We start from the raw sequence: 14670 nt of genomic DNA on the forward strand, positions 1-14670 counted from the left end.
TGAAGAGTGGCCCTTAGCTCCATCCGACTCAGCTGAGTCTGAAACAACTGGCTGTGACATGAAGGCTTTCCTTTTCCTTCCCTTCATGTTCTTGTCCATGTTCTCAGGTAAGAAAAGTTACATTCAATGACTTCTCTTCCAACTCTTGAAGTAAAGAAATAGAAATGCTCAGTGATTAGAAATACTTCCTCAAAATTTTTTTAAATGGGAGTCTATGGCAGAGAAATGGAACAAGGTAATTTTAGATAACATACAGACCAGGGGTGTAAAAATAGTGATCCAGTGAGACAACAGTGGACGGTTTGGTGTGCCTGAAGAGGAACAGATACGAGGGAGTGGAAAAAGTAAGACTTTAGACTGGAAAGAAAAATTCAGTCTAAAAGGATTATGAGTTTGTGAATATTCGTTATGTTCCATAAAAGCTATGATTTTGTGTGAAGATCCAGCGCTGCACGGTCAAATAGAAAACGGTTCAACTCCTGGCTTTTCAACACTCTACTTAAGTTTTGGGGGTAATTTATTTAACTTATTTTAGCCTCATTTTTCTCATTTGCAGAATGGAAATAATTATACACTCCTACAGGTGGTTATAGGAATCATGTGTATGCTAGCATCAGCTACCATTGCTTGTGTTCTTCTTAGGTGCTGATAACCCAACATGCTTCTCTCCATTCCTTACCTCATACAGTTAGGTTGTCCAGCCAGCAGTGTAAATTTCTCAAGATATAAATGACACAGATAATACATTTCTCAAGATAATAAATTAGGACAAATGAAACCTATTCCAATTTATCTCCAAATGATGACCTCCTGCTTCACCATTCTTTTCTTACACATAGTGAAAGGAAGTAATGAAAGTAAAGTGCCTATGACTTTCAGCTGCTTATAGCTGGAACACAAGAAATAGTGGTTCTCTTCGCATTTTGAGCACTGCAGTTGTTTTCAGGTTTTGAGTACAGGGGTGATCAAACTCATTCTGTTAAGAACTATCAGCCTGTAGTGATACTGAAAGTGGATTAGATGTGAAGAAAGTTGTACAGAGATGCCACTTAGGGAGCTATAAAAGTAATAGAGTTAAGAAGAAATAATAAAGAGCTAAGTGATAGGGCAGGAGAAGGGAAGAGAAATATATATATATGTAAAAATATATTTATATGCAAAAAACGCATACATATAAAGTCCCTTACTAAAATATGTATGTTTCATGATGGCAGGTACCATGTCTCTTATGTACTTCAGTGTCTTGCTAGGTAACATTTAGTATATATTCAGCAGGCATATGTTGTTGAAAGAAAGTACATTATAACACACGTAGTGGTTATATAGATTGGGAGGGTGAAGAAGAGTGAGGAATCAGGAATGCCTGATTACAATACATAGCAATGCCAAGCATGTATTTAGAGTTTGTAAATCAGAAGAGAAAAATACAGAAGGGAGAGTATGATTGATTGATTGATACTAAAGCCTTTATGGAAAATGGTGGACATATACTGATTAAAAAGGAAAGTATGTCCTCAGGAAGGAAAGCCACGTCTTTGGAATGGGGTATACGGGAAAGACCGTATCTACGGAAGCCAAATATAAAGATGGAGAGAATATGAAAGGAGGGCTCATGCCTGAGAACTTTTACATGTAAGAAGTTCATGACATTTTCAGTAAGCTGATGCTGGCAATATGGGAAACAGTTCTGTGATATGGAGGAAGTTTTCAAAAGGCATTAATCAGAGTCTGTTTAATTAATAAGGAAATCATTAAAAGGAACTTGGAATAGTATGAAGGCCTAGTTCAGAAAATTCACATTCTGATTTAGAAATGGGGCAAGCTGTCTTGACTCCGTGCTTTTGGGAAACCAGGTAATATGGTCAAGAAAGAAATGGAGGAACCAAAATATTCACGTTATGAGATGTAATGACAAAATTCTGTTCTTGTGGTTTGGTTAAAAAAATATCAAAGAAGCATTAAGTACAAAAACATCTTGGGATGAATGCTGATGATTTTAACTTCTTGAAGGTAAATAACTTTATTTTTATTTTTGTGCTTATGGTATCATTCCAGTGTCTTCGGCCCAGACTTTGAAGACAAGTGTCATTAAACTAGAAGAGGCTCCAGAACCTGCATTTATGTTAGAGGAAAAAAATGAAGCTAATGCTCAAGGAGGACAAAAGGAATCTAATAAACAACGTGATGGCAACACACAAAGAAAACCAGGGGTTTTTATCCTGCAAGGACGACCAGGGTATTCTAACCAGCCAGGGAAACCAGGGAGCTTTAATCAGCAAGGGAAGCCAGGAGTTTTAAATCAGGCTGGGGGTTTGCAAGGGCATTCAGGAGAATCTAACCAGAAAGGTAGTTCAGGAAATGCTAATAATGAGCAAGGAAAACTGGAATCTTCCAGCCAGCAAGGAAAACCAGGATCTTCTACCCAGCAAGGGAAGCCGGCATCTTCCAGCCAGCAAGAGGGTTTAGGGTCATTTAGCCAGCAAGGGAAGCCGGCATCTTCCAGGCAGCAAGAAAAGTCAGAATCTTCTGGCCAGCAACTAAAGCCAGGGTCATCTGGCCAGCAAGGAGTTTCCGGGTCATCTAGACAGCAAGGAAAACCAGGATCTTCTACCCAGCAAGGGAAGCCGGCATCTTCCAGTCAGCAAGAAAAGTCAGAATCTTCTGGCCAGCAAGGGGGTTTAGGGTCATTTAGCCAGCAAGGAAAACCAGGATCTTCTAGCCAGCAAGAAAAGTCAGAATCTTCTGGCCAGCAAGGGAAGCCAAGGCCAGCTACCCAGCAAGGAGGTTCTGGGTCAGCTAGCCAGCAAGGAAAACCAGGATCTTCTAGCCAGCAAGGCAGGCCAGGATTGTCCAGCCAACAAAGAAAACCAAGGTCTTTTTACAATCAAGAAGAAAGAAAAAATGTAGGCAACCCTTTGGATGGCAATATGGAAAGTCAGGTTTGTGTTAATTTCACTTTCTTCAGTTGTCTTATCTCAGCCATTCTATTTTCCAAGTTTTGAAGTGGTTAACAGAATACAATGTACTAATGACAAGCACTTTGCAATGACCCTGATTCAACAAAAGTAGAGGGTATTTGGAGGTCGTTATTTCTGCATACATCTATGATCATTAGTGAGTGTCGTGGTCTTCCATTACATCTCTCATGTCCTTCTACTCTTTCCACTCAAGCTTTTCTACCTATACTGGGCTAGCTCAAACCCTTATTAATTGAGCCTCATTTCTACCAGATTTAACTTTTCATGCTCATTTCCATCCCATCCAGAGTCTACAAAGCACTCTGGTGGTACTTCTAAATCACAAATCCAATCTGATGTATCACTCTTCTGCTGAAACTCCTTCAGTGGTGCCACACTACCCAGAAGATAAATTCCAACCCCCTGAGCATGGCATTTAAGAGTTTTCAAGATTGAACCCCCGTTCATAACTGGACATGATCGGACATATCATGCCACTCTTGCTCACTTATTGTATGCATCATACAGAATCCTTTGATTTTCTACAAATGTATTCCTAATACTAATGATATCCTTTATCATGGTGTGTACCTTATTTGGTAATTGACTGCCCACTCAGTTAGCATAAACTCTTTTAAAAAGTATCATTTCTTTCCAAACTTGTATCCTCAAATGCTAGAAGAACATAGGCATAGGATGGGTTCTCTTGAACTACTTGTCAGGTAAGTAGATGAATGCCTGATGTTTGGGAGGCATCATGCAAACAGGTGCACATCCATGGCACCTGTATTGCCTTCTGAGTTCCGCTGTGCTCTGCCTTCACTGCCAGTCTCTCTCTCAACTGCCAGCCTCCTAATGCCACTTAACAATGACTCTGGACACTTCACTTAATACACCCAAAAGAGTTTTCTAGAACACTACCTCCATCTCATTATGTTAATGAAACTTCATTTTTATCTCATAACTGATCATTCCTCAACCCCATTTGAAATGAAAGCTACCTGTCCCTCTTGGTCTTTATGTCTTGGCTGGCATGAAGTAACAATCTCCCACAGACATTCCTGCCATTCAGACCTTAATGCCACCACTGGAAGATCTCTGAGTGTTTAGGTTGTCGCTTAACAGAGTATGTGGAAATAAAAGTAATGAATTGATATGAAGAAGATGGTCAACTCTAAACCAATGAAAAAGACCAGGGTATTTGTTCATCTTGCTTGGCTCTAAGAAGACTAACTTACCTGTCGTAGGTCCTCACCAGGGCATTTAGTGTTTCTGTGCCCATCTGCCAGTCAAACCTTCTTTATGTTCAAAGGTTTCTGTCATTCTAGAACTTGATTTTGAGGAAATCCTTCAGGTACTACTTAACTGACTCTGCATAAGTCTACCTCCTGCCTCATTTTCTTTCATGGAGCAAGAAAGAAGGAAGATGCAATAAATATGGCCATATGTGTTTTATATTTGCCAGTATGATTTTCCCCTAATTATCATTTCTCAGGTAGGGGAAGTCCTGTCTAGAAAATTAAAGTAAAGGCATTCTAACATGTAATAAAACAGGGGCTCTAGAGCTAGATAACTCAGGGTTTGAATCCCAGCTTGGGTATTTAATCAATATATGGTCTTGGGCTTGTCACTTAAATATACTGCATGCCTGTAACTATACAATGAGGCAGATTTATACTCTTATATTGTTGCATAGATTAAGTGAAAATACAAAGGATCAATAAAATGATTGATTTAGTATAATGCTTAATCAATAGTTAATGAGCAGTGAATGTTTCTTTTCTTACAATATCAGAATTAAATTGAGTCACCCATATTTATCCAATGGTCTTTCATGTTACCGCAGGCCGGCATCACCAGCAGCAAGGACTCGACTGGAAAGACAGAATGTAACTCTATCTACAAACCAGTCTGTGGTTCTGATGGGAAAACCTATGGTAACCACTGTCTATTTAATGAAGCAAAAAGGTAAGAGGACTTGATGTTTCTTTGAACAGGTGCCTTATCTGTAAGAGTTAGATATCAGAAAGTACTATTCTGACCAAAGGGAACAGAGAACAATTTTCTCTGTGCCTTTGTAGTTTCCTCCCAATAGTGCCATGGGTATTTGTCCTAAGGGTATGTTCATATTCAGCTTCTCCTATTTGTTATTGAGTCATTCATTTAGCAAATATTCATTAAATATCCACTATGTACCAGGCATTGCTCTAAGCACTAGAGATAAGATAATGAGCAAAATACACAGAATTCCCTGCTTCCATGGAGCTTTCATTTTTTTACAATTAAGAAAAAAACAGCAAACAAATAATATCTATTAGAGGATAAAGGGGACTTTGAACCCCAAGGATCCCTAATTATAAACTACTAAGGTATATTTTAAATTTAAAGTACAAAATTAAAGGTTGGTTTTGGTAAGCCATGCCAACCTTTAAGAATTACACTTTATTTACCTACAAAAAAATAAGGTGAGTATAAGGCTGTTTAAAATTAGAATGTGTAGCTAAGAAAGAGTTAGATATCTCAGCTTTCAAAATAAGTGAACATTTATTTTCTGCATTCATCTGTGAAGTTAGGAATAAGGTAAAATCATACCTCTCCTGTTTTTGATCGTTCCATAGTTTATTAAGTGCTTGGTAAGTAGTTATTGCAGAAATAAATAAAAGTTAAAGGCAAATGTCCCTATAGTCATAAAAGTTAGAGTTGAAAGGAAAGTCAGGTATCCATTCTCCACTTGTATAGATAAGGCACCTGGTCCAGGGACCCAAAGGGACTGGCACGAAGTTCACAAATTCTCAGAACAGTCCATATAAAGCAGGCAATCCAGAGCCTTGGCCTGCTTTTTCCCACATGGTTTTCAAATAACTTTCTCTCTATGGTGGTGCCACAATTACTTGGCCTTTAATTTCTCTCAATATCTTTTTTCGAGGTTGAGTGATGGAAACCTGACTCTGGACCATGAAGGAAGATGCTAGGCATTTACAGCAACCAAATTGCCTGGAACCTCCACATTCACTTTCAATTCTCTTTGAGCAGTGGATTTCCCTGGGAGTGCTACTGAGGTCAGCAAGAGTCTAACAGCTATGAGGGATCCTACCTTATTTTCAAGTTTGTTTCACTGCAAATAAAGTAAATTCCAGAGTTGCTTCTGATTTCTGGGATTGTTTATTTTCAAGACTTCCCCAAACCTTGGATCTGTGATCTATCTGTTTGAAGCAACACTTCAGGACCTACAGTAGCACTTTGTAAACTCTAATAGATATAAAAATCTCAGAATTGCATGTAAAAAAAGAGATTCCCCACTTTAGAAATACTTATACTGTAGGTCTGGTAACAAACTACAGTTTAAACCACATTCCAGGTAGTCTCTGGACACTTGATTTGAAATTGATTTAAGACTGTTTTTAAAGGATGCATTGATTGACTTCAGAATATCCTGGAACATAGACAAAATAAATTCTCTGTGTACTTTTCCTTAAGGATGTTCTAAGCTTTTCATTAGATTCTTAAAGGGATGAGCACAGGTAGATTTTAAAACCATTAATCTACAGATATTAAATGTAGAAATTTAATGTATTCGCCTGAATTGTGATTTAAGTCTGGCATAGTCTAAAACCTAGATGATTAGAAAGATCTCATTAGGATATAATGTTGATTAGCAACATGGGTCTCAAGAATAGGAAGAAAACCCAATATGATCGTGAGATCAGAGCTGGTAAAAAGAATGGTTTAATGAAAATGACATCAGAGACACTGAACAGAGGTCAGTGGTGAATGCAAGTGCTTTTATACCCAAGGGAGCCTGTTTAGCAGTAGGGAATTTAGACAGTAATTTATATTTGGAATACGTGGATCCAACAGAGCAAGGGTAGCAGGAAAGTGGACAGTGGAATAGGGCACACGGTCCAGATCAAATGGAATTAAATTAAATTGGAATACAGAAAAGCTGGGGTATCCAACAGAGTAACTAGTTAAATCTAAGGAGATGGAAACATAATAGCAGTCCAATTGTGCAAGTTTTGGCTTGATTCTTACTATCAAAGTCATTTCTGAGGTAATTTAACAAAGTAGAATTTTTAACATAAAATAGTGGCATACCATGTTCAGTCAAGTGATTCTTTTATATTATTTCCTTGAAAGGATGCATTTTAGAGTTTTCTTGTTTTGAACTTGACTAGTCTGACCCGGATACATTTGTATTGATCATTGCCTGAGCCTCTTTATAGTATAAGACACCAAACAAACTTGGTCTCTTCTGAGATAGGAGGTAGATTGGAAGACTTTAGACTCCTTTGAAATATTGGGAAATGTGTACTTTTTAAATTCTTTTTTTCAAAGTATGAAGTTTCAAATAAACCCAAAGCTATATAAAAAGCCCACATTTTTCAGTGGCCTGGGAAAATGTTGCATCCAATCTTGGTGTTTTACATGCTTAGGTTAAATTCAGGTACCTCCCTCCTGTTATTGCCCGAAGTGATAGGTTTCTTTGCCCAGAATGTATGGGGCAGTGACACTGAGGAGCATAAACTCTGCTCTTACTTCCTATTTTCTCTCTCTCTCTTCCTCTCTATCTCTTTTAGTATGGGTGTTATGTTAAAGACACAGTCTTCTGCTTACCTTACCTCACCTCTGGTACAAATTAAAGAATATATTCTTTTTTCTTTCTTCATGAAACTTTTAATTCATATATCTAACTTTCCCCTTACTGGCTAATAAGAAAACAAAACCCCAAAATCTTACAGTCTGCTGTGACTGACAGGCAGTCAGTCTCTCCTGCTCCTGATGTCTGCTGGTAAATAAATATGTATGAATGGAGAAGCCGAGTGCATGAGACATAGAAGACTTCACAATAATTTCAGCTCCAGGCTTCAGCTGACTTTTTCCTCAAATGTCCTGTACCAGAAGGACTGATTTGCCACAGGTGCCTCCCATGGTGTCTATGTAAATAATGCAAAGAGTTACTGTAAGAAACTATAATGATGGAGCAATTCCTGCACTCATCAGATTTTGTGTTCTTCCGCTAAATTGCAACTGAATAGTGCTCCACTCAAAGTTCCCTACCTGAATCCTAGCTTTTTCCCCTGCTGCGAAAGGTAGGTTAGATTACGATAACACATGTGCGTCTGACACCCAGCCTGAATGCAGACTGTCTTAATATTTTATCCCTACCATCTAAGAGCCAGGGATTTTTGCTTGCCCATTGAAAATAAAGAATTTGCTTATTAGACAATCTAAATATTGTGTCAAGGTTACTCAGTGGCAAATGGGATTTGGACTCAGGTATTTTGACTGCCAAGGTCTTTTCAGAAATCAGACTATGAAGATTAGTTAATTAGGGAGACATGCAATTTAAGGCATTTCCCCATGGGGCCTCACTCTCACTCCCATGAGCCTTCTTTATTTTTTCCCAGTTTTACTGAGATATAATTGACATAAAACATTGTGTAAATTTAAGGTGGACAACGTGATGATTGGACAGACATGTATATCGAAAATGATTAACACACCAAGGTCTCTCCTGTTTCTGCTATTCACATCCTGTGCTATAGCCTGGGCTACAGAGCTGGTTGTCCAGATCCTCCTCATAAACATGGCTCATTTGTAAACAATTGATTCACAATCTTGAAGGTGACACCTGACATTGATAAAAGGTCTCTAGTAGCCAATGTCAAATCCCACTTGGGAAATGTGTGCTATAGTTTTTCAGGATGTTCCCATTGGCAGAAACTAGTTAAAGGATTTGGGTGAACTCGATTGTTTCTTACAATGGTATGGGAATCTACGAATATTGCAAAATAAAAAGTTTAAATTTAAACTTTAAGGAGAGTTTAAATTTAAAGCAAATATCCAGTTGAGTCTACTGTGCTCTAGTGTTACAAACTACTAAGGGTCTAGGCATGGGCCAAATTACATTTCATAAAACTCTTTTTGGCTGGTTTTGATTCTCTTGTCCTTTCCAATTCAATAGCTTGGAAGGCTTACATATATTTGCTCTATCTTAGGATCTATAATTATTCATATTACTTTTTCCCATCCACATACTTTGTGTTCATCAGATCAAACCGGCCCAAACCCCCTGCTGAGGGAAGACCTATTGAGGTAGTTCATGGTGCAGAACACAGAGTACCTCAGGGTCTTATCTGCCTTAAGCCATCTGTTTTGCCCCAGCAAGCTGCTCACCAGTGGGCAGAAAAAGGAGACTCCTCAGCCAGTGGAGGTGGCTGAGGAGGAAAGGTGAACAAAACAGGCACAGTCTCTCAAGCTGTAGGCCGCTGTCTCCACTGCCCTGTCTGGGTCAGGTAGGTCAGGTGGGGAAGCCATGGGATGGCCTAGGGGTGCCACAGCGCTGCTGGGAGGGCTTCTCCAGCTCAGACCTTCCTGAAATGCTTCTATTCTCTGAGGAAGAACGGAGAATCCAACGTGCCTATTGCCTTAAGTGGAGTCAGGCCTTTGTGGGCTGAGCCAAGGTGTGCGAATGAACAGCTCCTTCTTAAGTGTGCTGAGAGGACTTGTCTTGGGATTGTGCTCACATCTCTAGGAGGCCTGCTATTCATATATCTGTCCCATTAAATCTGAGAGTCGTGGGAAGCAAAGAGAGTACAGTCCTCTCTTTGCTTTGAGTAAGGACTCAAAGGGGCAGAGGGATTTCTTTACCAATTAGAAACTTTTCTTAGGAGATGGGAAATGTGTCCCTGTGCCACGTCATGTAAACATGTCAAAGGGCCCTTCCACAGACTTGATAAAATGTCTTTCTTCTCAGCATGGAGCAAAGCTATGTTCCTCATTGCCTTGTCATTTCCTCTTTATTCTGGTGAGTACCTTTTCCAGTCTGAGGTGAAACATTTCACATCTCAGAACATGCAGGAGATTACCTCTGTCATCTAAGAATAAAAGAGCTCTATGCTACCAGGTTTGTAAACCTTAAACTCTTAAAGTGAACAGGGCATATTACAAAGGCTCTTTAAGTCAGACTGAAAAAGTCAAGAACACTATGACTTCACTCAGATATGGGATGTAAAACTGAAAGCAACAAACGAACAAATGAGACAAAGAAATTAACAAAAACTCACAGACACAGATAAACAGTGTGGCGATTATCAGAGGGAAGAGGACTTCAGGGTAGCAAAGAGGAAAAGGGTCAAATATCTGGTGATGGAAGAAGATTTGACTTCGGGTGCTGGGCACACAATGCAATATACAGATGAGGTATCATGTAATTGTACATTCTAAACCTATATAATTTTATTAACCAATTTCACCCCAGTAAATTTATTTTTAAAAATTAATTAATTAAAACATACAATTGCATTAGTGGGTTGCTTTTGGTCATTTCCCATTTAGCAAAAGTGGAGACAGAGCAGTGGGTGAGAATGCACAGAACTTTTGCTCTTTGTTCATATATGACTAAAGAACATTACCTAAATTCTTTTTCCCCCTCTCTTTGGAGGTAGATTCCATGGCTGTTAAATGCAAACTGTGGGGAGGAATGATTTCTTCTAGGTCTGGTATTGCTTGATACACATTCTGATTTTTTGATCACTCACTCTATGTCCTCAAAGACAAGCCTTGGTTTAAGGAGAGAGCACATGGACACCTTTGGCGATAAGTTAACCTTCTCAGAGCCCAAGGTGGGCCATGAATTTCAGAGTAAGGCATCTGTGAGGTATTGGATACACACACACGTGTTCAAATCAAAGTACTGATCGACCCCTGGCTGCCGTGACTCAGGTGAGCATTGTCCTGCAGAGAGAAGGGTCGCCGTTTTGATTCCCAGTCAGGGCACAGGCCTGGGCTGCCAGCCCAGTCCCCACTTGGGGTGCATGGTCCCTAGTTTCTCTCACACATCAATGTTTCTGTCCCTCTCTTTATTCCTTCCTTCTCCACTCTCTAAAAATAAGTAAATAAAATATTTTTTACAGTGCTGATTAATTAAGAAATAATTGATATCTTCATATTGAAGTGACATGCTACAAAGCATTGTCTTCTCTGTCTAGGATGTCTCATCTATAAAAAATAAGGAGAAAAACATTGATATATTTAAAGAAGGATGTTAAGGATTATTAAAAAATAATACATGAAATTATTTCTCACAGAGGGAGAATAATTGGGAACTTTAAAATATTTTGAAGTCTGATATCATTTTGTAAATTTTTTCCTTTGCTAATGGCATGAAAGTCTTGCCTCATTACTTGCAGGAGTCTTGAGTAAGCAATTTGTGTACATTTTAGCTGTTTAGAGACATGGGTTCTGTTTGATTCTTCTCTTCCCCCTAGCCCTGGCCCACTTCCTCTTCCTTTTTCTCCTTTTATTCTTCTCTCCTCTCCTCATCGTCCTCTTCCTTCCCCTCTCTCCCCCTTCCCCTTTTCTTCTCCTTCTCCTTCCCCCTATTTTGACTTCCTCTTTCTCCTTCTCCTCCTCCTCCTTCTTCTTTATTAACTTTTTCATTTATGCATTGGCTGCAGAAAATTCTTTTGCACCTGAACTTTTGCACCTATCATACTCAGACTTCAGATTTCCAGTAAGCTAATATTGATGGAAGTGTAAAAAGTTAAACAATGAACTTTTTTATATGTAAATTTGAACAGCAAAATTCATCAAACTTTTTGTACAGACATCTTTCAAAAAGTAAAAAGAGTTTTATTTTTTACACTAAAGTCAAGAATTAAGGGCTTAGCAGCCTTATAAAACCATTTGTCATTATCTAGACAATATAAAATGGACATATCCCATTGCAAAAAAAATTTTTTAAATGGACATAAGTGTGTGTTATGGTGTTCATATTAGCACAAAAAGAGTAAAAATGAACCAACCGAAAAACACACTTAAGTGTCAATACCATAATAATTTTTATATATCTGCTTAGGGTAATATTACATAGAGGTGAAAAAATTAAACAGCTCTAAATATCTGACTGAACCTCGTCACAAAGCATTTTTAAAAGCAGTTGATGTAAGCATATACAGAGAAAGGTTTATTTATGCAAATTATCAATACTGTCAACACTTAACAAGTTGTATTTATATCTGTTTATATACACATACACAAATATACACAGACACACACATATCTATATAGTAAGTACACTAATCAATAAAGACAGGGGAATGATAACTAGAAAAATTCAATTTTGTGATTTCTTTTTGAGTTTGGAAGGAGAAAGATGTCAAGGGAAGGGAAGATTGTGGTCCCTACATTAGAAAAGCACATTCAGCCAATTCTATGACCTTCCCAAAAATGATAACAGCTTTGTAAAAACATATTAATAATATTTTATTTTTAAGTGGGATATGGCTTACTTTACTAGGTGTTTGGGCTGTGGATGTTAGGTTTTAAAACTACATGTAGACTTTATTGTTTCAATTTTGATGCATGGCATTATATTAAGATGAAATACAATTTTATTCAAAGTTTCATGCCTTGACACATTTGTGTTGTCTCTCTATGTTTAACAGCCAAACTGTCAACTATATCTGCCTCAACTAGGAACTTGTTCCATGGAATTGGATCCAATCTGTGCAACCAATGCAAAAACGAATGGCAATGAATGTATCTTCTGCACTGAATGGATGTAAGCACACGATAGCAAACATTTGCTCTTCCAAAGGATACAGTGACAGCAAAGTCCTAGCGAAATCTGTGTTGCTGATTACCTAGGCACACATACATAGAAAATAACTGAAGATCTCTGTAAAAAATGAGGGATGATGCTTGTCCCTTGCCCTGAAGTTCTTGTTTCTGAAAGTAGTGTTGTGTTTGAGCTCCCGCTATAATTTAGCTTAAAATTGTGCCAATGTATAAATCAATTAATTGAACTTAATTATGAGTTACTAATGACAGACTATCAATCAATATAATGTGATTCCAAAGCCCAGATGCATAAGGGTAGATGCCTGTGATGGTCATGATACTGACCCATGCAGGCCTCTAGCTGCAGGGAGCATAATTATGCAAGAACCAAAGGTGATCACTGCACTCTGAAATCCATCACAAAGGGGCCATCCATGCTAGTAAGGGACTCCTATGATGGCCCACGTTGTCTCCTGAAATCCATGATTATGCGGACTGTGGCCCGCAGGGTCTGTGTGTTGTGGCTGCGACGAACAAATTCACACGGACTACAGAAGTCCTGTGGAGAAAAAGGGACAGCATGTCCGCTCTCTAAGTGAGAGAGAGGGATCCGGTGTGCCAACTCGCTCCCCATTGGTTTTCCGAATCAGGGGCTGGGCTACATTCCCCATACCACGAGGATAGGTTCCCTATTCCATGACAGCCTCTGATTCTTCCTTGGGGAGCATGATATTCTACAAGATCTCTATCCAATCTCTCTTCCTGTCTCCTTCACTTTGAAGGAGTTTGCAATCTAATAGTTCAGCCAGCATTTCTATCTCCCTCCTCATCTTCTCTCATAAAATCATTGCACATTTAATTCCCCAAATTGGCAGCTGAAGACCCGCTAAGACAATCTCCAATCTCTACTCATTCAGATATATGTGGGTTCCGAGATTGAGTGAAGACTAAGCATGTAAGAAAAGTTATGTGCCTTCAGGAATAAGCAGAGTTCATCTGCTTCTGAAAGTCAAGCACCATCTCTTCATCATGTTCCATGTTCAAGTCCTACTTTTTGAGAAGTGCTTGCTTGTATGCATATGATCTACATTTTTTGCACCATGGAAAAGGATCCAATCTATACAACATATGGTTAAACTTGTAGAAATAAAAGTACTTTCTGCAGTGATACCGCTCAGGGAGTTAAAGTACTTTTTTAGATACAATTTTTTTTTTGGAAATTTTTTAGGTTTACAGAAAAATATCAAAGATAGTACCAAGTTTCTATATCATTTACCCTGTTTCTCCTAAGATTCACACCTATAAAACCCTGACACACTTGTCCAAACTAAGAAATTAAATTAATACATCACTATTAACTAACCTACAAAATTGATTTGGATTTCACCAATTTTTTTATTAATGTCTTTTTTAATATAAAAAATGTAATATACTACATTTCTTCCTTGAAGATCTGTAATTTCTCCCCATCTTTCTTTCTTTAGAGGACAAATGACAAGAAATTCAGTTTTGTACATTTTGGTAGTTGTGAACATTGATGGGGCTGCACACCAGTATGGCTTTTATTGTATTCACATTTTGTGGTACATCCTACAGACAATCAGAGTCTTCACAATCAGAACCTTCAATTCATAAATGACCAGGTGAATCCTACATGACAGAAGATGGGATATAGAGCATTCAAATATTTTTCCAACTCTAAGTACCTGTGACTTCAGGATTTTGATTCTCTGTTTGATTATTCAATGACAGGTTGAAAACCTACTGTGTTAATTGCATGCTAGAGCAAAATGATTGTAACTTAAAATAATAAATATTTCACTCCTGAAAACGTTAAATGATGTTACCCTTATTAAAATGCCTTTCTTTTCGTTAAAACATGAGTAACTATAATCGAAGCAATATTTTCAAAGGTGAGCAAGTAATACATAACCTAAGCGTTTAACAAAAGTCAGATTCTTTGGCTTCTTTCTATCCTGAAGAATCAAATTCTTCAAGGAACTAGGTCTGGAAAGTTGAATTCTAAAAAACACACAAGGTTAAGGTTATGAGCGTGAATACTAGGCAATAAGAACTTTAATTAATCAATGAATTATAAGTTAAATTCTGTAATTGAATGAAGAACCTATTCAAAGATGCTATAAGATTT

General features: G+C 38.1%; 1 protein-coding gene across 1 annotated transcript; it reads left to right on the plus strand.

The window, feature by feature from the left end:
* Positions 1-3397, plus strand: MARCOL (MARCO like). Its single transcript, XM_053927417.1, has 3 exons — positions 1-107; positions 2056-2939; positions 3266-3397. Exons 1-3 carry the CDS (start codon positions 59-61, stop codon positions 3395-3397), a joined length of 1065 nt encoding a protein of 354 aa, XP_053783392.1. The 5' UTR covers positions 1-58.
* Positions 3398-14670: the final 11273 nt, after the last annotated feature.

This window comes from Desmodus rotundus, chromosome 6, assembly GCF_022682495.2.
Source record: "Desmodus rotundus isolate HL8 chromosome 6, HLdesRot8A.1, whole genome shotgun sequence".
Classification (NCBI taxonomy): domain Eukaryota; kingdom Metazoa; phylum Chordata; class Mammalia; order Chiroptera; family Phyllostomidae; genus Desmodus; species Desmodus rotundus.

Bases quoted from the DNA above. Each gene is read 5' to 3' on its own strand.
- MARCOL (XM_053927417.1), top strand. From the start codon at position 59: ATGAAGGCTTTCCTTTTCCTTCCCTTCATGTTCTTGTCCATGTTCTCA. The intron at 108-2,055 runs GTAAGAAAAGTT...GTATCATTCCAG, and splicing joins GTTCTTGTCCATGTTCTCAG to TGTCTTCGGCCCAGACTTTG. The intron at 2,940-3,265 runs GTTTGTGTTAAT...CATCCCATCCAG, and splicing joins ATGGCAATATGGAAAGTCAG to AGTCTACAAAGCACTCTGGT.